General features: G+C 52.7%; 2 protein-coding genes across 4 annotated transcripts; both read left to right on the plus strand.

The window, feature by feature from the left end:
* The first annotated feature begins 39 nt into the window (after window positions 1-39).
* Window positions 40-18053, plus strand: LOC120390136. 3 transcript variants are annotated; one of them, XM_039512471.1, is made up of 7 exons: window positions 40-77; window positions 7653-7774; window positions 8721-8938; window positions 11237-11590; window positions 12541-12891; window positions 13250-13533; window positions 15355-18053. In XM_039512471.1, the coding sequence occupies exons 3-7, from the start codon at window positions 8881-8883 to the stop codon at window positions 16585-16587; spliced, it is 2280 nt and encodes a 759-aa protein (XP_039368405.1). In that variant the 5' UTR covers window positions 40-77; window positions 7653-7774; window positions 8721-8880; the 3' UTR covers window positions 16588-18053. The 3 variants fall into 3 exon arrangements, with proteins under 3 accessions (XP_039368405.1, XP_039368406.1, XP_039368407.1); XM_039512472.1 differs by lacking the exon at window positions 40-77 and adding an exon at window positions 168-200; XM_039512473.1 differs by lacking the exon at window positions 40-77 and having other exon boundaries at window positions 7422-7774; window positions 8733-8938.
* Window positions 2017-2856, plus strand: LOC120390104 (interferon-inducible GTPase 5-like). Its single transcript, XM_039512416.1, has one exon. The coding sequence runs from the start codon at window positions 2017-2019 to the stop codon at window positions 2731-2733; it is 717 nt and encodes a 238-aa protein (XP_039368350.1). The 3' UTR covers window positions 2734-2856.
* Window positions 18054-22794: the final 4741 nt, after the last annotated feature.

The following is a 22794-nucleotide window of genomic DNA, read 5'->3' on the forward strand; positions in this document are numbered from 1 at the left end:
CTTTAAAGTCTCCTGCTTAGCAGCCCACAAACTGCTGCTTCTTCGGAGCTGGGCTGCTGAGACGTCCAGCTAATCAGGTGGGGTGGCCAATTGTAGGCAGCCTTCTCCAGGGGGGCTGCGCCCAGAGACCAGCTCTGCTACAGGCCCCGATTCCCGACCATCCCATCCAGCTGAAGAGGCAGGAGACACCCGGAGACCAGGTTCTGGACTTGGATCTGTTAGTAAATTTCCTGTCCCCCCGGGGAACCTCGGCCCTGCCGCTGGGAGCGAACGCCTGAACCCAGGCAGGCAGCCCCAGGGGAGCTCAGAAGGCTGAAAGCAGCTTTCCCCACAGAGCCGGGAGCTGAGATAAAAGCATCAAGTGGGTCTGTTAGTGGCTGCGAAGGGAAATCTCCCGCCGCACATTCCAGCTGCCCTCCCTGCCCCCACCCCACACACATGCTGTCTCCTGGCTCCCAGCCACCCTGGGCTGTGGATAGAGTGTGATCTATGGTAAAAGGCCACTTCCATGTGTAAATCAAACTTGTGTGTGCAGAAGGGAAGGGAAAGAGACACTAAAAAAAGGCAGCAACACAGCTCAGTCCTGACCTGCAGCCCCTCTGCCACCCCATCCCTGAGCTCCCCACCCTCACAGCTCTGCCAGTGATCCTGAGTCCTGACCCACAGCCCCGCTGCTACTCCAGCCCTGGGCTCCCTCCACAGCTCTGCTGGTGCTGCCTGATCCTGACCCACAGCCCCCTGCTATCCTAGCGATGGTCTCAGGCTCTCTGCAAACTCAGGCAGGAGTTGCTGTATCAGTTACACCTGGGGAGTCCCTTCTCTGACATCTGTTGTCCCAGGCTGTCTGTAGACTTCTCTCTCCATCCATTACCCTCGGCCCATTATTTTGAGGGTGTTTTCACAAGCATAACAGATAGAGAGTTACATGAAAAAAAGAAAAGGAAAGTTGCATGTAACAGGATGCACTCACCCCTCGTGAGCGCCCCCTGGCTGAGTGCATGTGCCTGCACTCTTTGTTTTTGGTGGCTCTTCAGTGACTCAGCCCTCTGGCCGGTCGCACATGCTCTGTGTGTAAGAAACAAAACAAACCCCTTCCGGGGTACAAGTCCAACAGGGGGTCTCTCCTGGGGCCCTCTGTAGTGTCTCTCAGTTTGTTCCCTGCTCTGCAGTGGAGCGGTGCCTCAGGGATCCTTTCCTGGAGGCAATGCCTTCACCCCCTCAGGGCCTTTCTGGCTTCAGCTCAGTTCCCCTTCTGGGGCATCTCAAAGTCCAGGCCTTTCCCCCGCAGTGGCTAATGGAGGTTGTGGGGGATCCAGGCCCACCCACTACTCTGGGTCCCAGCCCAGGGACCCTGTAGCTAGCAGCTGTCTGCGGCATCTGTTCATTTTAGTCCCACAGCTGCTTTATTTCCCTGGGCCACTTCCCCGCAGCGCTGTGCCGTCTTCGCCCTCACCTCAGGGCTCTGTCCTGCTTGCCGTGAGCTCTCCACACTGAGCTGCCCGCAGAACTGCTACTCTACCAGTCTTCACTCCTTGAGCGCCACACAGCAACTGCCTGCTGCTCTGGTCTGCAGCTCCTTTTATATGGCCCTTCTGGCCCCTGATTGGCTGCTGCCCCCTGCAGCCACTCTAGCCTGCTTGGAGGACCTCTCTACTGCTCTTTTTTTTTCTGGGGCAGGGTGTGGCAGGACCCAGCAGGGGTTCCTCCAGTAGGGGGCCTCAGGGCCTAGTCTACCCCGTCACACCGCGATTCTGGAGAACAAGCCAACAGCTTCAGGTAGGGGCAGGGACAGATAAGGGCATGTACTGGATATTTCCAAGCCCTGCCTAACAGATGCTGTAAATGACAGAGGCTGGCAATGCCCCCCAGGGAATTATGAATTGGCAGCCCACAGCCACGTCTCAGCCCCGCGTGGGGAACAGCCCAGCCACCCCCCTATGGAATGTCACTGAAGGCTGAAATAAGAGTTGAGAGTTTCATGTCTGACAGTGAATTTTAAAGCCAACTCTAATTGAAATGTTTCTTTTCCTTTTCAAAGGCCAGCGACTGGGCTTTGACGGGGATAGCGCGGACTTCTGGAGTGACAAGTTCACTTCTGATGCGAGTGACATTTCTGAAGCAGAGTCTGCACAGCGGGCGGATGGAGGGTCATCACAAAACACCATGAGAAGCGTCGCTCTCCTGGGGAAGACGGGGGCTGGGAAATCATCCTTTGTCAATGCCATTAGAGGCCTGGGTGACGAAGAGGAAGGTGCTGCTAAAACCGGGGTGGTGGAAACGACCATGGTACCGACTTCTTACCAGCTTCCCAATCAGCCCAATGTTACAATATGGGACCTGCCGGGGTTTGGGTCGAAGACACGTCAATCAGACATGGACCTCGATTTCTTCAATTTGAGCCAATACGATGCGTTCCTCATCTTTTCCTCCCATCACTTCACAGCCACCCATGCCGGCCTGGCCCGGAAGATCCAGCGAGCAGGGAAGAAGGTTTATTTTGTGCGCTCCAAGGTGGACAGGGAGTTGCTTGCTGCCCGGAGGAATCGGCCTTCTACCTATAATGAAAAGCGAATTCTGCAGCAAATCAAAGACAGCTGCATGAAACGCTTGCAGGGAGAAGGGGTGACTTCCCCGCAGGTTTTTCTCCTGTCTAACTTTGAATATGGCCGACACGACTTCCCTCTCCTAGAGGAAATATTACAGCAAGAATTTGGGAGTCGTTTGGCTGGCTGAGCTCTTGTTCCCCAAAAATCTTGTGCAAGGAAAAAGCAGCCATGCAGAGTCAGAAAGCAGGGCCATCCAGGGGTGGGGGGGGGCAAGAAGGTCCTTCACTTGCTCCGAGGGTCCCTGGAAAACTCTCGCAAGGCCTGGGCCCCTGGAGCTTCTTCTTCTCCTGGTCTTCGCCGGCGGGGGGGTCCTTCCACTCTGGCTCTTTGGCAGTAATTCAGCGACGGGGGGTCCTTCCGCTCCGGGACCCGCTGCTGAAGAGCTGGGTCTTTGGTGGTAATTCGGCAGTGGGGGCCCCCCGCTGCGGGTCTTCGGAGCACTTCGGTGGCGGGTCCCGGAGTGGAAGGACCCCCCGCCGCCGAATTACCGCTGAAGCGGAGAGCCCTTGCCACCGAGGCCCCCAGGCCCCCTGAATCCTCTGGGTGGCCCTGTCAGAAACCAGCCCTAGCTTCAAGTTATAATACTGAAAATATTCATATAAATCTCCAAAAGGACAGGACAGAACTAGAGTGGGTTTAGAGAAGGACCATGAGAATGATGAAGGTATGAGGAAAAACTTGCTTATGGACAAAGATTGAAAAAAAAATGGGGTTCCCTTAGAAAGGAGACGAAGAAGAGGGGACAGGATAAAAGTCTATAAAATAACGACTGGGACAGAGAAGTGAGATCAGGAGCTTCTGTCTTCCCCCTCCCCTAACACAAGAGCAAGGGGGCATTTAATAAAATTAAAGGTTGGGAAATTCACACCCGAGGAAAGGAGCTCCTTTTTCACACAGCGTGTGGAACTCACCTAAGTTCCTGCTCAGCTGCGCGTCCACACGGCCGCACAGCTACCTATTAAAGCCCCGCACAGGGGCTCAGGACTGCGGTGAGGAGAGATGCCTCTCCCCAAGCCCCGAAGCTGTGGTGGCCCGGGGAGAGGAGCCTCTGCCAGCCGGCCCCAACCCAGAGCTTCCGTGGCCGGGAGAGACGCACCTCTGCCCGCCAGCCCGAAACTGGAGCTGCTGCAGCCGGGGGGAGCGGTGCCCTCCCTTCATCAGCCCCACCCCAGAGCCCACACTCCCAGCCAGAGCCCTCACCCCAGACCCCAAGCCATTGCCCCATCCCTGAACCCCCTCCTGCACCCTGAACCTCTCATTCCCCACCCCACCCCAGAGCCTGCACCCCCAGCCGGAGCCCTCACCCTCCTGCACCCAAACCCTCTGCTCCAACCCCTCGGCCCCAGCCCCGCCACACACTGTCCATGTGTGGAGTAACTTTTGTTATGTGCGCCAATGTGGAGGTGATGTATCATAGTGGTGCACGTAAAAAAAGTCATTCCACACATGGACATGAAAAAATTACAGGGAACATCACCACCCCATGATGTCGTTTGGGGGTTGGACTAGATGACCTCCTGAGGTCCCTTCCAACCCTGATATTCTATGATCTTCTATTAAGGCGAAGAGTTTAACAAGATTCAAAGGGACTGGCCATTTGTACATCTAACGAGAATAGCCAGAGCCATCTTAGAAAATGACAACACGATGGTGTTGTTTGTAGCTTTGTTGTAGCCGTGCTGGTTCCAGGATATCAGAGACAAGGCCGGGGAGAGAATAGCTTTTATTGAACCCACTCCTGCTGGGGAGAGAGACGTTTGGGATGTTGATCCTGGGCTGCTTCGGAGCTGACACAGAGCGCGTCTTCAAGCCTGGGAAAGGCATCAGAATACCACAGCTCAATACAAGCTGGGACAGATTGTGTAGCATATTGAGCAATAACAACTACGTGGCTGAACCAAGACAATCGCTGCGCTCTTTGAACTGATACAAAACCAAAATGGTGTTTATCCAGCACATCCCACCAGAACACCAGAAACGTTTACTTGCATCTACACCGAGCGGTAACGCTGACTGCAGGGGTGTGGTTTCTAAACTGCTTGGTCATGTGGCGCATTAATTTCTCTCTGTAGGCTCTGCTGGTGCACCCGAGGTTCGCTAGTGTTCTTTGCCATTGTGCTGTTTAAATCAGGACTACAGTAAACGCGTACCAGGAAACGTTACAAAGAGAGATTGTTTGTTACAGGCGTGGAAGGATTCGTTTTTACTGGTAAATGTCGGTAAGCGTCAATTTCACCGGACACCCACAAAGGGAGGAAAAAATACTTCCATTGATAATGACTGAGATGTACAGACCGGCAGAGTCAGAGAAACGCTGCTTGAGAACTTATCAGAGTTTGATTTAAGACTCTTTACTTGGTGTAGTTTGACATGCGATATTGTCAATTTGTGTTTTTATGGTAATAAAGCTTTCGCTTTTTGAATCTCAGCATCTACTGTCATTAAACACTTAGTATCTGATCCCCCTTCATACTTTCCCGCAACTGTGAAAATTTAAATAGATACAAAACAAACAAAAGGCTTAAAAATAAACATTAATATTCTTAGTTGAATTCTGCCAAGCCCAAGTCTATACTATTGTAATGAGCATTGCATATAACAGACATTACTCTTTGGAGTATATACAAAATCAACGTCCGATTTTTGGACCTCTACATAGAACTGCGAAATTGCTAAAAAATAAATTCTGAGAAAAACAAACCCCCCAAAATAGATGCCCTAGAAATGGCCTTTCCCATCCATCCACTGAGCTAAAACTCCTCCTGGTTCACACCTCGATTGCTGTGACATCCCCTTCTCCAGCCTTGACAAATGCAATCCCACCCGGCTCAGATGCATAAGAATATAAGAACGGCCAGACTGGGTCAGAACAAAGGTCCGTCTAGCCCAGTATCCTGTCCTCTGGCCAGTGCCAGGTGCCCCAGAGGGAATGAACGGAACAGGGAATCATCAAGTGACCCATCCACTGTCGCCCATTCCCAGCTGCTGGCAAAGAGAGGCCAGGGACACCATCCCTACCCAGCCTGGCATTCAGAAAGCTGCTGCAGAGATCACTCCCCAAGCCCGCTGCTTCGCCTGCATCACCCCTCTCTTTGCTTTGCAGCCCTGCACTGGCTCCCCCTTCTCCAGCACCTCAAACGTCAGCTGCTTCTCTTTGCTCTGACGGGCCTTCGCGGCCAATCCTCACCCGACCTTTCATCTCTCGCTCGCACTCCCACCTCGGGTCGGCTTGTGCTGCCAGCCGCCATTGCCCACTGGGATCCCCCCTCCCCCGCTCTCCTTCACGCTTGGGGGGATCTCCCTGTAAACATCCTGCTGGGGTAGACTGGCGTGGGATTTCCTTGCCCTCCCCTTTCCGTCCAGCTGGCATCTCTTCTCTTAGACTGGAGGGTCTTTGGGGCAAGGACTGGCTTTGTTCTGTGTCCGTACAGCACCTGGCGCAGTGGGGTCCAGGCCCAGCACTGGGGTGCCTGGGTGCTACTGCAATACACCTAATATATAGCAATATTATGCACAGCACCTTGCACAATGGGGGTCATGCCATGGGCCATGCCTGGGGTTCCCGGGTGCTACCATAATACACCTATTAAATTGCTATAATGATGTACAGCACCTAGCACAGTGGGGGTCCTGGTCCATGATTAGAGCACCCTGGAGCTACCATAATACATCTAATAAATAAATAAATGATGCGAGGCCCAAACAGCCCCCTCCAGGGTTAGCCCAAGAGGCACCGTTTCCTTCTGCCTTTGAGAGAGGCAGCCCAGGATCACCACCCCAAACGCACCCAGACACCTGTAACCAGCAGCTAATGGGCCAAGGTGAAATCGCACATGTCTTGGGGTTATGAAACAGTGACCCCTCGGGAGGGAGTCCATGAGCGTATCACTGTCGGCCCCCCAGAACTAGGGGACTGCCCCCATCAGCCCTTACTCCAGAGAGAGCTGAAGCCATGGCAAGAAGCTGGGAGGCACAGACGTGTTCAACTGGTCAGCTAAGAGTGACAATTCCCTGGCCACCCACCGCGACCCACAAATGACACATCTAGCAAGGCCGCCTAGCCCCGCTGGGGCTGGACGAACCCCTGCCAGGGCAGGTCTGGGTTTGCTTGGTCCTGCCTTGGTACAGGGGGCTGGACGTGATGATCCCATCCAGCCCGACATGGCCATGATTCAATGGAAACACCACAGAAAGGAGATCGGTGACCCCTAGCGCCGCCTGGGGCATTGCGCCCAGCTCTGCCCACAGGGGAGAGCCCCCACCCTGCCCCCTGCAGCACAGCGCCCCCTAGTGCCACCCTGGGGCATCGGGGCCGGCCCTGCCTGCCAAGGGAGAGCCCCCACCGTGCTCCCTCCAGCACAGTGCCCCCTAGTGCCGGTATTGGGCATCGGGGCAGCCCTGAGTGCCCAGGGAGAGCGCCCGTTAGTACTGGATCGCTAACTCTGCTCCCTGCAGCGCTCTCTGGATGTTTGGTTTCCTAGCCAAGCACTGGGTACGCACAAGCCCTCTTAGCTTGAGACTGACCAGTTCCGGCCAAGCTAGCGCAGCTCTCTGCCAGGGGACCCCATCAGGGCACACGTAAACCCTCTGGCAAGAGTCACAGAGCGTCCTCCCAGGACATTTCGCAGCGTCACCTTCAGCTCTTTGGCCAGGGCTACACTACACACGTACTGCGTCGCTTGGGGGTGTGTGTGAAAAATCCACATCACCCCCCCCCCCGCAGTGTAGACAGCTCTGTGTGAATGGGAGAGTGTCTCCCGCCGACGTAACTAGCGTCTCTCACAGAGGTGGAGTTATGGGGCGAGCTCTCTCCCGTCGGTTTAGATGGTCTCCCCAGATGTGCTACAGGGGTGCAGTTGTGCTGATGTCAATTTCTAGCGCACACCTGCCCCTAATCTCCCACCATCTGTGATATTCAGGATTCTTGGTTGGGATCTAAGTCCTGGCTCGTTGGCTGGGGAGCCGGCAGTGCTGGAACTGAGCTGTTTGCTCGCTGCTTTCAAAGACAAACAGGAAAAAGACCTGCCAGTTGCTTTCACTTTCCAGATTATTCACCCTGCTCGGCGTCGGTGGGAGAGAGGCCAGGAGAGCGATGGGAAACCGAACACAGATGATTCTGTGAGCTCTTTGCAGAGTTGGGGCACCTGGGGCTCCCGGGAGGGAAGCCGGTAAGTGGCCTTTCTTGACTTTGGGTCTTGTTTTGTCGGGGGCTGGTTGTTTGAAGGCCAAAGAGGCACTATAGCAGTACCTGACTAGCAGCCATTTTAGGTGTCCTAAACGCCACATACCGATGAATAATGGCACAGAGCTGGGCTCTGCTATCAGCGCTCCACACGGGCCATCGAGTTAGCCAGGGTGAGGCCACCCTTTGCAGGACCCCGGGCAGCATGTGGCCATGGGGGAGGCTCTCCGGTCTGATCGGGAAGACACGTTCTCTGGGAGAGGCACAAGCCCTCAGTTCCCAGCACAGAAACACCCCTCCCCCATTTTGTATTTGTAATAGAAAACGATCCCCTTTCGCTAGACCAGTGGTTCTCAGCCAGGGTTCACGTCCCCTGGGAGTCTCGCAGGGGTACATCAACTCATCTGGATATTTGCCTGATTTTACAACAAGCTACATAAAAAGCACCAGCGACGTGAAATTTCATACAGACAATGACACGTTTAGACTGCTCTCTAGACTGCCCACTGAAATGCACGTGCAATATTTACATCCCAATCAATTTATTTTATAATTACATGGTAACAACGAGAAAGGAAACACTTTGTCAGTAACAGTGCGGCTGTGACACTTGTACTTTTATGTCTGATTTTGTGACAAGTCGGTTTGAAGTGAGGTGAACCTTGGGGGTAGCAAGACAAATCAGACTCCTGCAAGGGGAACGACAGTGATCTGGGAAGGGTGAGAGCCGCTGCTCTAGAGGGCTGGTGCTTCATTTCGGCTTCTCATGGGATGTCAGAGAGAACTGGATTCCTGCTAGGGAATTGCATTCAATGTAATTTACACCCAGGGAAAAGGGTGTGAGCATCAGTGAGAAACCAGGTCTGCATTTGTTAAAGGCGTTTCCACAGCACCTGCCAAATACTTCTCACCCCCTTTGCTTTCCTGGCTAGTAAATGACATAGGAGATGAGAGATCGGAACCGGCCCGGCGTTACGCCTGAGCGCTACCGGGGTGAGCCCGAGGGGAATCGCACCCTGCGCCTCCATTCCTGACGTTCAGCAGATCCCCTCGGGCAGGAACCAGCCCTTCAGAGACCGTCCTGCCTTCACCATGACGAGAGTCAGTCTTGTTTGCTCACTTCACTCGATTGTGCTGTGGACGCTCTGCTGTAAGTATTCCAGCTCCGCTCGCCTGCATCTTATCTGTTAGTCAGGACGCTGGTGAGAACGACTTCCAGGCCCCAGATCCCTTGTCACAATCCAGGGTCCCACTTTGCTCGGTACTGTCCATTCTGATTGCTGTTTATTAGGTGTATCACGGTAACGCACACGAACCCCAGCCCTGGCCCCAGGCCCCACGGGGCTCAGTGCTGTGTGTTATTACAGTAACTCCCCACTGAACGGCGTCCCGGTTAACGAGCTGTCGTTGTTACGTCGCTGGTCAGTTCGGGAACAGGCTCGTTTAAAGTTGTGCAATGCTCCCTTCTAACGTCGTTTGGCAGCCGCCTGCTTTGTCCCCTGCTTGCAGGAAGAGCAGCTGTCGGAGCTAGTGGTGGGGGCTTGGAACCTGGGTGGGCTGGCAGCCCCCCCATCAGCTCCCCCAGGGTCCCCGTACAGCAGTCACCCAGCAGGCTATTGACTGCCGGCAGTTCAGGTGTCCCACCCCCCACTGCCATGTGCTGCTCCTGCCGTCTGCCTGGGAGCTGCTCCCGGGAGCCTCCTGCCTGCTGTGCGGGGCGGCGGGGGAAAAGGGGGGCTAATATCAGGGTGTCCCCCTGCTCCCTGCTGCTGCCCCCTGCTTACCCCATCTCCACAGAGCAGGCGGGGACACGACAGGGCTCAGGAGGGAGGGAGTTATGCAAACTAGATACTATTAACTGTGTCCTAAACAAAGACTGGGAATGGTTGGGTCATTACACCAACTGAATCTATTTCTCCTCACACCTTCTATGGGCCATCTTAATTATCACTTCAAAAAGATTTTTTTCCTCCTGCTAACGATAGCTCATCTCAATTGATTAGACTCTGCCTGTTGGTATGCATACTTCCACCTTTTCATGTATGTATAAATATCCCGTCTGTGTGTTCCATTCTATGCATCCGAAGAAGTGAGCTGCAGCTCACGAAAGCTCATGCTAAAATAAATTTGTTAGTCTTTAAGGTGCCACAAGGACTCCTGTTCTTTTTGCGGATACAGACTAACACGGCTGTTACTCTGAAACCTGTCTCATGTTGCTGATCTACTTAAAAAGGCAATGTACTTAGAGTGGGGTCAGTGTATTTAAAGGGGCAATGCTCGTCTCTCTCTCACACGCACACACTTACACACATGGTGTGTGTCTCTGTCTCTCCCTCTCCCCCCCCCACAGCGTGTGTCTTTCCTTCTCTCTCTCATGCACACACAGACAGACACAGTGTATGTCTCTCTCTCTCTCTCTCACACACACACACACAGTGTGTGTGTCTCTGTCTCACACACACATGCATCACCCATCACTTTGGAAAGTGGAGGGAGTGGTGCGCTCCAGTGGAATAGCCTGGGTTCATCATCACGGTCACTTTCCGCAGGGAATGTTTGCAGCCACTGCCATGCGCCTGTTGTGTCTCCTCCCTCCATTTGCACAGCCTTGTAGAGTGTGAGGCTACATTAACAACAATGAGTTAACCCTTGAGGGCTCAGCTGAGTGCTAGTTCATCATTTAGCAGTAAGGCTCCCTGGGAAATATCCAACCCTCTTCCACCCTCTGACTCCACCACCTCAGCCAAGCTTCACAATCATTTTTGCTGTGCACAGTTGTGTGTTTAAAACGTATACACACACACAAACACACACACACACACCCCTCTACCCCGATATAACACTGTTATCGGGAGCCAAAAAAAATCGTACTGCGATATAGGTGAAACCGCATTATATCGAACTTGCTTTGATCCACCGGAGTGAGCAGCCCCACCCCACCCCCAGAGAGATGATTTACCACATTATATCCAAATTCACGTTATATCAGGTCACGTTATATTGCTGTAGAGGTGTATATATATATATCCACAGCTGTGGATAGTCTGCCCGAATCGTGAGGTCTCATGCTAATCTTTTAAAATTCGAGATTGGTTTAAGCATGAGGTTCAGACTCACTTACAAAAAGTATGTTAGCATTAACTACTCTAACTCTGGATCTCCTTGTTATCCAGCGAACCATCCAATCCCTGTTTAGATCTTGTCAAGCTCCTGGGCTCAATGCCATCATGTGGCAGGGAGTTCCACAAGCTCACTGTTACCTAAAAAAGTACATCCTTTAATCAGTTTGGAACATACTACTTTTTCATTTAGTATTCAAAGTATGTTGGCCCAATTTACAGGCTGGGGGGCTCGCTCCTGGGGAGCAGAGACTCTGAAAAAGATTTGGGGGTCATGGTGGAGGTTGGAGGATGAAAGAATCTGACGCTGATCTTTGCTTTCCTTTAAGGGGTTTCTGGAGAGGAGACAGCCATCACAGCTCAGTATGGGAAAAACGTCACCCTGACCTGCATCTTCCCATCCAAATTTAAGATAAGCTTCCATCGACTGAGCATCACCTGGACAAAGGAAGGAGCCCAGGGCCAGGGTCTCCTGGTTCACAGATTCCATCTGAAGATGAACTGGCTGGAGGGACAGGAAGAGGCTTACAGGGGCCGAACACAGCTATATCCACAAGAATTCCCCCAGGGAAACGCATCCCTGAGACTCAGCGACGTTCGCCTCCAGGATGAGGGATCCTACCTCTGCAACGTCACCTGTGAGCTGGGAAGCTGGTCCCAGAAGATTTCACTTATAGTGCTAAGTACGGTTCCTCTTCCTGTGCCCTGGTCGTAGCATCCACGACAATCACTCCAGGTCCGGTGTACCATGTGATCACCCAGCAGGGCAGATGGGCGCCTCATTGCAGAGCCACAGTGTATCTACCAAAAACGCCACTCTTCTCTGGCCTTGACCTTGTCTGCTTTCTGTTCTACCTGTCACCTCCCAGGCGAGGGAAGGAGAACTCCCCCTGCAGAGCCGCACTTTCACACCCAGTGCGACTTAAAGCACCATCTAGCCGTATGATTTTCCATGCGGGTTTTGTGTGCTGGGGAGAAATGGGTAACACTCAATGCAGTTCCTGCGTCTCAAAGAGATTGTTTCAGGCTCTCGGCAGATACCGGCAGCCATTGGTTCGTGGTCGGCCTGTCTCTGCTAGATTAGTGAGCCCATTAGTACCTGGTATTTTCTCCATGTGAAGGGCTTATACACGGTAATCATGCCACCTCTTCTTTTGGATAAGTTTCACAACCAGAATGGCTAGAGCGTGATATTTTCTTAGAATGAGATCTTAGATTCTGGAGCTGAACAAGGGGCACCAGGGAAAGTCTAAGGGGCCATAAGCCAGTTCAGTCCAACCCCCACAGATGTGTTCTGTGTACGTAACTTCTACATTTCAGAAAAAACGGGTGAAAAAAATTGGGGGGAAAATTAGGATTCGATTGTAGGCACTTCTCACTCTTCCATTTCCATAGGATCCAGGCGTTTCTCAGAGTTTAATGTACTTCTCCTCACAGGGCCCCTGTTTGGTAGGACAGGGCTGTTACTGCTATTGTACAAATGGGGAAACTGAGGCACAGGGCAATTTAGTGACTTGTCCAAGTTCACCCAGGGGTTTTGTGGTTGAGGAAGGACTCTGGGGTCTCAGGACTCTGGGGTCCCAGGCTCGGGCCCTAACTCCCTCTCCTGTTTGGATGTTTGTTTCCCTCTCAGGTGACAGTGAAATGGAAAGGCCCATCAACGTTAGGCCAGGGGAGGACGTCATCCTGAATTGCTCCTTCCAATCCAAGTTAAACCACCAGCCACTGAACATCACTTGGAAGAAGGAAGAAAAGGAGGGACCAGATCTCCTGGTTCACAGCTATTTTTCTCAGCTGGACCAGCTGGAAACACAGGATGAGGCTTACCGGGGCCGGACCCAGCTGTATCCAGAGAGATTCCACGAGGGAAACGCATCCCTGAGACTTAAGAACGTCCGGCTGGAGGATGATGGGGTCTACACCTGCCACGTCAAGCCCCATCTGGGCAGGTTTTCCGTGCGGATGAGAGTGTCCGTGGAGAAGGGTAGGGCTCCTCTTCCAGGGCACTGCATGAGTCCAAGGGTCTGGGCAGCTGGGCTGCCAGGAACTGCTCCACGTGGTGGGGAGTGGAGCTGTGTGCAGGGGAGTGGGGGAATCTAGGCGATAACCAGCGAGGTGGGAGGTGAGGTTTGGTGATGGCAAATGGGAATGGGAGTGAGGTCTGTGGAAGGGAGGGTGTCCACTACACGCTCTCTCTAGGAAGCTGCGATCCACACTACGGAAATGCCTGAGAGCCGCCGGGCTGGAGTCTGTGGGACATTTCTAACCCCCTCCCCACATGCCCCAGGGGAATTTCCCGTCTCTCATGCTGCGTCCCGTTGGGATTATTTTGTGTTTTCCAGATGCTGAGCTTGTCCAGAGCCCATCAACACTGTGCAATCTGTGGTGGATTGATCTGGTCGGGTTACTGGGGATATTAGCATTTGCTCTCCTTCGAATGTATTATCCTTCCCTGCGGAAACTGCGGCTGAACAAAAAGTCGCCTCGAAGTGAGTCCCGGCAGACTGTGTCCGATGATAAAGAAGACGAAGAGGAGAACAAACATCTGCTCCGGGCATCCCCGTCAACCTCCATGGGGCTAGGAGTGGCCAATCCCACCCACAGTCCACCTGCGCATTCCTCTCCGGTACGGCTCCAAACATTTCACTTCCCTTCTTTGTTTGCACGTGTGTCTGAGGTCATGCGATTCGAGGGGAGGAGGCTGGGTCACTGGGTCTTTCTCTTTGGATTTCACACGGCCGTGCTGCCCGTTTGAAATGATTCCTTTGTCAGGCAAATGTGGGCCTCTGGAAAGGGAAAAGAAATCAGGATTGAGGTTTTGAAAACTCTCATGTTTTCTTTCTTTCTTCACATCTCAAAGCCTCTTGGTGCAGAGACTTAATATTTGCTTTATTTAAGGGCTTGTTTACACACAAAAGTTAATCCAGAATAAGGAAAAGTGTGAATTTAAAGCAGAGTAATTATTCCAGAATAACTCCATTAGGGGATGTTCTTATTCCAGAATGAGAGTGCCTTTTTCTTTTGTCCAAAGTGGATTAAGAGTTTGCCTTGGGCAGGTCTACACTACGGGGCGGATCGATGCTGCGGCGATCAATCGATCCACCAGGGTTGATTTATCAGGTCTAGTGAAGACCTGCTAAATCAACTGCCAATCACTCTGCCGTCGACTCCGGGACTCCATCAGAACGAGATGAGTAAGGGGAGTCCATGGGAGAGTGGACCCCGCGGTAAGTAGATCTAAGCAACATCAATTTGAGTTACGCTACTAACATAACTCAAATTGTGTAGCTAAGATCGACTTTCCCCTGTAGCTGAGACCTGCCACTACACAGGGAATGATTCCTGATTAACTCCATGTGTGGATGCTCTTATTCTGAGAAAGAGTGCTTTATCTGGAGCTAGCTTAATCCACTTGCAAAGCATTCATGTAGGGAGTTAATTCAGACTAGCTGGTCTGCTTTAAATTCACATTCGCCTTTATTCTGGATTAACTGTCACATTGAGCCACGCTCACAGTTACTCTAAATTATGCCACCTTCAGCAGTCCCATAGGGATAGCTCCAGCGGCTGAGGTTCAGCTTGAGTCCCGTGCATTCTGGCCTGACCTTTTCCAACCTCCAGTTTACCTCTTCCCAGAGCACTATGCAGACGTGAGTGGCATAGAGCCAGTTAGCCCAGCTTTACATGACCCTCTTACTAGAAGACAGCCCACTCCCCCACCATTGGCTTCCTTTTTAGGGCAGATTTCCAACCAGAACAGGGGTTGAGGACCTGGCCCTGAGAGTTCTCAGCAACAGGTGTCCCAGCTCACAAAGAGGGGCAGAATTTTCCTACTGCACTTGCAAACTGCTCCGTAAACTGATTTTGCAAACTGTGTAACCAGCTCACAGACACTTGACTCACAAAGTTTTTGCTCATACTTAACTCACACTTACTGAAACCAGAAATATCAAACCTAACTTGTTTGGTAGATCCTAGGGTGCTCTAAAGATCAAGCCAATTCTGAAGACAAATGCTCCTGCTGTTTGAAAGTTGTGAAGGTGTAACTTTGGTATGTCTTCTCCAAAATTGCCCTGGGTCTCCAAAACAGGCAGAGATTTTCAGATTCCAGTTGTGTGTCTGGGATGCACGTGCAGAAAGGATCCTCTGCAAATGCATCTCACACCTTCCTTGCAGAAAGGGGGCTGGACATATGCCTTTATGGTAATGTTGCCACTTCTCATGGGTCCTGGTGAGGGATCTTTGAAGATCTGATGTCTATGGTGGTGGGGGAAGAAGAAGGACAAGTTGTCCTCGATCCCCTTCCCACCAGGCTTTGTTCAATTTAACTTCAGCTTGTTGCAATACGCTTTCAGCCTGTTGTGATTCTCCTGTGAGCTGATTACATTATAAATGTTGCCCTTGAGAAAACATGATCGATATCTGGTCTGGGTTTTTGTGTTATCAGGGGCAGACTGCCAAAGACATGAGAGAACCAAGGGCTGCTCCTGGAGTTCAAATAGTACCTACATGGATTTCTATAATGCAGCGGTGGGCTTTGGAATACACCAGGTTAAATATTGCCATTATGGGAGAGCGAGGCTGTGGGAAATCGTCCTTCATTAACGCCATGCGGGGACTATGTGATGAAGATGAAGGTGCTGCCCCAGTCGGGGAGGAAGAAACGATGATGGAGCCAACAGCTTATCAGCATCCCAAACACCCGAGCATGACTTTCTGGAGACTGACAATAAGTGGGACAGAAGATTTTCAGCCAGAGGCATATCTCCAGCAGCTGAAATTTGTCCGCTACGACTTCTTCATCATCATGGGTTTAGAGGGATTCACACCTATGTATGCTAAGCTGGCCTGGGAGATCCGGAAGGCAGGGAAGATGTATTCCTTTGTGCGCTCCAAGGTGGATGCAGATTTGGATGCTGAAAGACATAGCCGGCCCACCGCCTGTAATGAGGAGGAAATACTGCATAACATCCGTAACCACTGCATCAGATGCCTGGAAGAGGGAGGGATGATCAATCCTGAGGTTTTCCTCCTCTCTGCATTTGAGTTAGACAAGTACGATTTTCCCCTCTTGCGAGAGAAAATGGAGAAAGCACTCCCGGGTGACAAGAACAGGGCTTTGATACTGGCCCTGCCCAACACCTCTCCGCAAACCTTGCAGAAGAAAAAGGAAGCCCTGCAGAAGCAGATCTGGAAAATAGCTCTTTTCTCTTCTCTTATCGCGGTTATTCACATACCCAGTGTCTCCACCATTCTTGACGTAACCATCCTGATGATATGCATGAGATATTATTGCCAGGTCTTTGGCCTGGATGATGTCTCCTTCACGGCTCTCACGAGGCAGTGTGGCAAACCAGAGGAAGAGCTGAAGGCCATTATGGAACCCCCGCTGGCCGTTATGAAGCCCCGGCTGGCCAAGGAAATTACCATTAACATGGTCTTGCAGCTCTTGTCCTCGGTTGGGTGCGGCATATTGATAGCAGCTGATTTGTCTCTGTGGCTTTTAGGGGTGCTAGGATTCATGCTGTCTGGAGGAGCTGCAGGCGCAGGACTCTTGGTGGCTGGTGGAATTTCATTCGCTACCACGTATGTCCTGCTGAAAAGCTTCCTCAACGCTGCTGCTGAAGGTGCCGAAAGAATCCTACAGGAGCTAAGTCCACATGACAACAGGGAAAGCTAACGAGACGACGCAAACGAGGAAGGATTTCCAGGACTGGCATCTAAATGCTCAGGGCACACGCTTCACGAGCACCATGTGCTTATTCTGCTGTTCTTGTCCCTGTTCTGGTCCTTCCTTTTGAAGCTCCCCTGGTGTAATCCTCCAGCGCGTAACTCCACCAGCTTCCACTTGACACTGGGACTGGGCTGAGGTCGTCGCACCAGAGGGTCTTAGATTGGAAGAACCAGCATCATAAACCTGGGTCAACAGATGCCTAGTGAAATGATTGAATGTAGATGTGTGGCGCAGAGCCTGAGTTCCTTCGTGCATTCCCAGCCCAGGCACCTGGCCTGTTCTACTTCCCTTCTCATGGTTCTTTCTTTCTTATATTGTTTCTTTTCCCGTTATCTATTTATGTTACAGCAACACTTACTAGAGACCCAGGCTGGGATCAGGGCCCCGTTGTGCCAGGTGCTGCCCAGACCCAGCGAGAGACAGTCCCTGCCATGGCTGAGATCGGGACCCAGGCATTCCGGGCGCTGGCCAGACACAGCCAGAGACGGTCCCTGCCCCTAAGACTTTACAAACAGACAAAAGGTGGGAGGGGAAATGGAGGCACAGAGCGAGACCCCAAGCAGACCAGAAACACACCCTGCGTCTCCTGACTCCAAGGCTAGTGGGCTAACAAACCACACCCCTCACTTCTTCACTCAGTCTTTTAGCTCCGCTCCCTTGTTCGCCTCTCAGCAGCAGGCTCCGTGCCGCCTGGGACGGGGCGTTCCCGGGGGGCTGCACAGGTCCTGGCAGCTCAGCTCAGCGGCGCTAGCCTACAGGAGAAGAAAATCTGGGCCTGGCAGCTCTGCAATGTGTGTGGTCTGCTGCGGGAGCTACTGCTGCTTTCCCTGCAGCCCTAGGGACACATTTTCACAGTGGGGGCAGAGCCAGGGGCGTGCAAATTTCTGCTCCCTTGTGTTGTTCTCCTCTGTCCCAAGCCTCCTGCCAGACTAGCCTGGGGACCTCGAGAAGCCGGTCACCGATAGAAACACCATGTGCATCGTTATTAACGCTGTAGGTCTCCCAGCTAGGAAATGGGTTTGTGTCCCTCACTCGCTGTTCAGTCTGCGTCAAATCTCCCTTTGCATCCTGAGCCAGCCAGTCCCCACTGGGGCCGGATGGGAGCCGGCGCCACCTAGAGAGGACAGGCCACGTGCCCCATTCCCTGCCCCGAGCCAGCCAGCCCCTGCCCTGGGGCCGGGTGGGAGCCAGTGCCCCCTAAAAGGGACAGGCCCCTGCCCCATCCTCCGCCCCCCTGAGCCAGTCAGTCCTCTCCTCAATAGATCATTTCAAGCAATAGCACTGCAATAACTGATGGTTTATACCTTTGAAAGGTAATTGCTTGGCCTGCTCACCACAGGCCAGCGCGACTCTAATGTGTATGTTCAGTAGCCGGTGTGTTCTCCTCTTGTCAGGCTTGTTTTCTACTCCAATAAACATGTATATTTTGGGATTCAGAATCTGTGTTTCTGAACCTCGTCACTCACAGAAGACTTTGCATTAATTCAGGGCTGGTGGACGGGTCAGGGCTGGGTCGCAGGCACAGAAGTAAGTGTGGGCTGAGCAGAAAATCTTAGGCCTTGTCTACACTACAGAAGTTTGCCACGTGCTGTACTGTTTGGTACCTCTCAAAGGCTTGAGACGCACGTCTGGCCCACCTCCAGCATTGCTTCAGCTGTTTGCTAACCACGCGGACTGCTGCCCGGCATCCTCTGCGCTTCATCAGGGCTGAAAGTCAGCCGAGGGCTCGTCTGTCTGGGGAAATAGCCCAGAAAAATTATTGCAGAATAGCCACCCGGCAATAGCCTCCTGTGTGGACGCTCTGGTTCTACCCTCGGGGTACGTCTGTACGTCAGTCACGGGGGCACTGCAGCTCCTGGACGTATGGGCCAGCCTGGCCAGTATTTACCCAGGATGCCGTGGGGGCTTACACAGCGTGTGCTACCCCAGCTTTGCTGCTCCGCGACCGGAGCTAGCTGAGCTGTGTCTGCTTCAGCTGCAGTCCCAGCCCTTGCTAGCAATACAGGCAGCCTGATCAGTGGGGCTGCCCACTACCCCAAACCTCTAGGGTGCCGGTATCAGGCCAGGGGCACCACGACTCAGAGACGAGCAGTTGCTTGAGCAGCTAGAGCTGCCGGGTTGCCCCGTTCCATATTATATGGAACGTCCCTTACTTAAATGAAAAATTGCCCGGCCTGGACTAAATCAGCACAAGCCACTTTCCCCTCCATGTTTCAACAACATGCGTGTGCTGCAGCTCTTACCGTGTTCCCTCTCCGTGGTCTAGCAAGGGCAACTGCTGTAGGCTCCCCAGCCGTCACCTCTCTTGGGTGGAAACCTGCGCCTCTGGCCTCCTGACTGGGGTTTTTCCAGGCTGCATCATTCCCTGCCTACGCTGTGAATTCCCCCACAAGCCAGACTGCCTGTGCCGGCTTGTACTGCTTGTCTCCTCCAAGGCTATAACCAGTGTAACTGCCTGCAGGTATAAGTTAACCCCCAGCTGTTTCTAAGCCAGCACATTTAGCCTTAAGGTGAAAGCAGGGCAAAAAAAAAATTAAAAACAATAAAAGAGGCTGTGCTAATAAGCTTTCCAGAGCTCACCCCCAGCTCCAGCAGGGCTCAGGTCCCTGATCAGTCCTTCAACCCCCTCACTGGGGTTTTTTCTGTGGTTACAAGTTCATCACAGCTGTTAGCACAGAACAAGATCCCATCCACCACAGGAATAGGTCACAGCAGGATTGCAGGTGGACGTTCACCCAGGGAGGTGAAGGTTAGGGTGGGGGCTATGAAAACTGCCCGCTCCAGTCCAGTCTCTGTTCCAAGCAAACAGGCACTGGTGGGGTTCCAAGCCGGGCTCAGTTAGCGTCTCTCATTGGGGCCCCTCAGCTCCCCCAGAGACTCCACACAGACTTGCACCCAGCTGGGCTGTCTGGCACTCGCAACACATGGCTCTGGCCTGGCCACAGCTCCGGGGGCTTGTTCCCAGCTCCTCGATGCCATGCAGCCAACCCGTCCACGCAGAGCCCAGCCACGACTCCTGGTTCAGGGCCCTTCCCCTTACCTGGCCAGGGGGCCGGGCCAGGGCTAATGAAAATGGTAGTCTCTGCTTTGCAGATCCATCCTTAAAGGGCCAGCCAGCCCGGGACAGTGAGCAATGACACCAGGAGTACAGGAGAGTCTAAATCCGGAGCGGGGCTGAAAGACCTTTGCTAGCTTGGACGGTCTGGGAAATGAGATGAAGGAATCCAGAGCGCAGTGTGTTGAGGCTTCCAGCAGAAGGCAAAAGTCTCCAAGTTCTGCCAGGCCTTGGATTGAAATGGAATCAGGCCCTGAGCTCATTAATTATGTATTTATTTACATGTACCCCTGGCTGAGAACCCCTGGTCTCTGATGTCCCACAGTGGCCTGTTTGGATTCAACAGGCCTTCCTGATAGACGGGAGATAACCCTCCTGGGGCAAACCAGTATTTCACACCTAGAGCGCCCCCCCGCTGCAGTGCCCCGCCTCCACCCTAACCATAGAGACCCCGCCTAGAGCACCCCCCTCCACCCTAACCATAGAGACCCTGACTAGAGTGCCCCCACTGCAGTGACCCGCCTACACCCTAACCATGGAGACCCCGCCTAGAGTGCCCTCACTGCAGTGACCCTCCCCTCCCCTAACCATAGAGACCCTGCCTAGAGCGACCCCATTCTGCAGTGTCCCTCCACACCCTAACTACAGAGACCCCGCCTAGAGCACCCCCCTCCACCCTAACCATAGAGACCCTGACTAGAGTGCCCTCACTGCAGTGACCCTCCCCTCCCCTAACCATAGAGACCGTGCCTAGAGCGACCCCATTCTGCAGTGTCCCTCCACACCCTAACTACAGAGACCCCGCCTAGAGCGCCCCCCTACAGTGCCGCTCCCCTCCCACAGAGACCCTGCCTAGAGCACCCCACTCTGCAGTGTCCCTCCTCCACACTAACCATAGAGACCCTGCATAGGATACCCCCAATCTGCAGTGCCCTTCCTCCACCCTAAGCATAGAGACCCCACCTAGAGCATCCCTAAACAGCTGTGCCCCTCCCCTCCCCATAGAGACCCCACCTAGAGTGCTCCCCTGCAGTGCTCCTCCCCTCCCTTTACCATAGAGACCCCGCCTAGAGTACCTCCTCCAGTGCCCCTCCCCAACCACAGAGACTCCGCCTAGAGCATCCCCACTCTGCAGTGCCCCTCCTCCACCCTAACCATAGAGATCCCGCCTATTGCACCCTACTCTGCAGTGCCCCTCCCCTCCCCTAACCATAGAGACCTCGCCTAGAGCACCGCCGCTGCAGTGCCCCTCCCCTAACCAGAGACCCCACCTAGAGCACTGCCTCTGCAGTGCCCCTCCTCCACCCTAACCATAGAGACCCCGCCTAGAGCACCCCCTCTGCAGTGTCCCTCCTTCACTCTATCCATAGAGACCCTGCTTATTGCAACTCCACTCTGCAGTGCCCCTCCTCCACCCTAACCACAGAGACCCCACCAAGAGCACCCTTCCATTGCAATGGCCCTCCTCCACCCTACCCATAGAGACCCCACCTAGAGTGCCCCCACTGCAGTGCCCCTCCCCCACCCTAACTTAATCCTGATTTACACCAGGCTGGGAGCAGATTTGGGCCCTTGTGGCTTTTGCCAGACATGGTTCTTCTGCTTCCTGTGAGCTCCCAGCTAGAACCAGAACCTCCTCTGGACCCAGAGCGACCCGCAGGCCCCACTAGCTCTCTAAAGGAGCTTTAACAAGGGTGCTCATGGATTTAGATTGCAAAGCCTTTGGGTCAGGGACCGTTGTGTTGTGCAGCACCTAGCGCGATCTGGGCCTGGGTCAGGACTGGGGCTCACGGGTGCTACCATAATACACCTAATAAATAGCAATTATAATTCACAGCATCTAGTACGATGGGGTTCTGGCAGGGCCGCCCAGAGGCTTCAGGGGGCCTGGGGCAAAGCAATTTTGGGGGCCCCTTCCATAAAAAAAAAGTTGCAATACTATAGAATACTATATTCTCGTGGGGGGGGGCTGGGGGGCCCAGGGCCTGGGGCAAATTGCCCCACTTGCCCCCCCCCTCGCTCCCTGGGTGGCCCTGGGTTCTGGACCATGACAGGAGTTCCTAGACACTACCATAATACTCCTAATAAACAATAATGAAATTTGTTTACTACATTGCAAGTACTGGGGTATTTTAAGGCTCTTTTGGCCTATCAGAACAATGGAAGGGGCTTTAGTATAAGGTCTTGTCTACACAAGAAATTATTCTGGATTAACTAATCCTGATTAATTACTCTTGATGAATGCCACATGCAGCTCCCAGGGCTGGGGCACTATCTACACTGGCACATTATAGCACAAGCTTGCAGCGCTGTCGGGGGCTCACACCCCTGAGCGAGAAGATTTCAGCGCTGTAAAGTGCCAGTGTAGACAAGGGCCAAATCTCCCCAGGGCTGCATTTTTCTATGACCTTTCCCCCAGAACCCCTTTTGAGGAGCAGCTGCTCCTTTACACGCGCAGATACAAGCAGGCGCTGCCCTCATGCAGCCATGGTTTGTGTGTCTGTCGTGCTGGACGTCCTTCTCTTCCAGTGGTAAGTACTCTTAGCTCCTGGGTACATACTCTTTAATATTTCGGAGAGTGGCAGATTCTCATAAACTTGAGTACCAGCCAGAATTGCATTGAAGTGATGTTTACTCTTTTAAATCATTCCAGTTTAATCCTTTGTATTTATCATAACTCTTTGTATAAACCCTTCGGGGCACAGAAACCCAAACCAATCCAATTGGTAAGATTTGGCTACCAAAATCTATTATAGATCCATGCTGCTAACATCCATCATTTAATTACACTCTATATAATGACTTTTTACATTTTTTTGTTTGGTTGGTACCTCAGCTACTTTTGAGCCATCATTAATTTCGCACACACCCGCCTTTCATTTGTACTTTCTCTCTAATGCTACTTTCCCCCTTGACAAACTTTTAAATGTTCATCTTAGCCCCTGTAGCATCAGTTCATTTATGTTAGTGGTGAAAGATCAAGTTAGAACACACAATCTGAACATTTCTTTCATGATGAATTAGAAAGATCTCTAAAAATATCATGCCCAAGAATAATTTAGAGATCACGAAGCCACTGCTGGCCCCGTGTTTGATGG

This window comes from Mauremys reevesii, linkage group 24 (genome assembly GCF_016161935.1).
Source record: "Mauremys reevesii isolate NIE-2019 linkage group 24, ASM1616193v1, whole genome shotgun sequence".
Taxonomy (NCBI): Eukaryota; Metazoa; Chordata; order Testudines; family Geoemydidae; genus Mauremys; species Mauremys reevesii.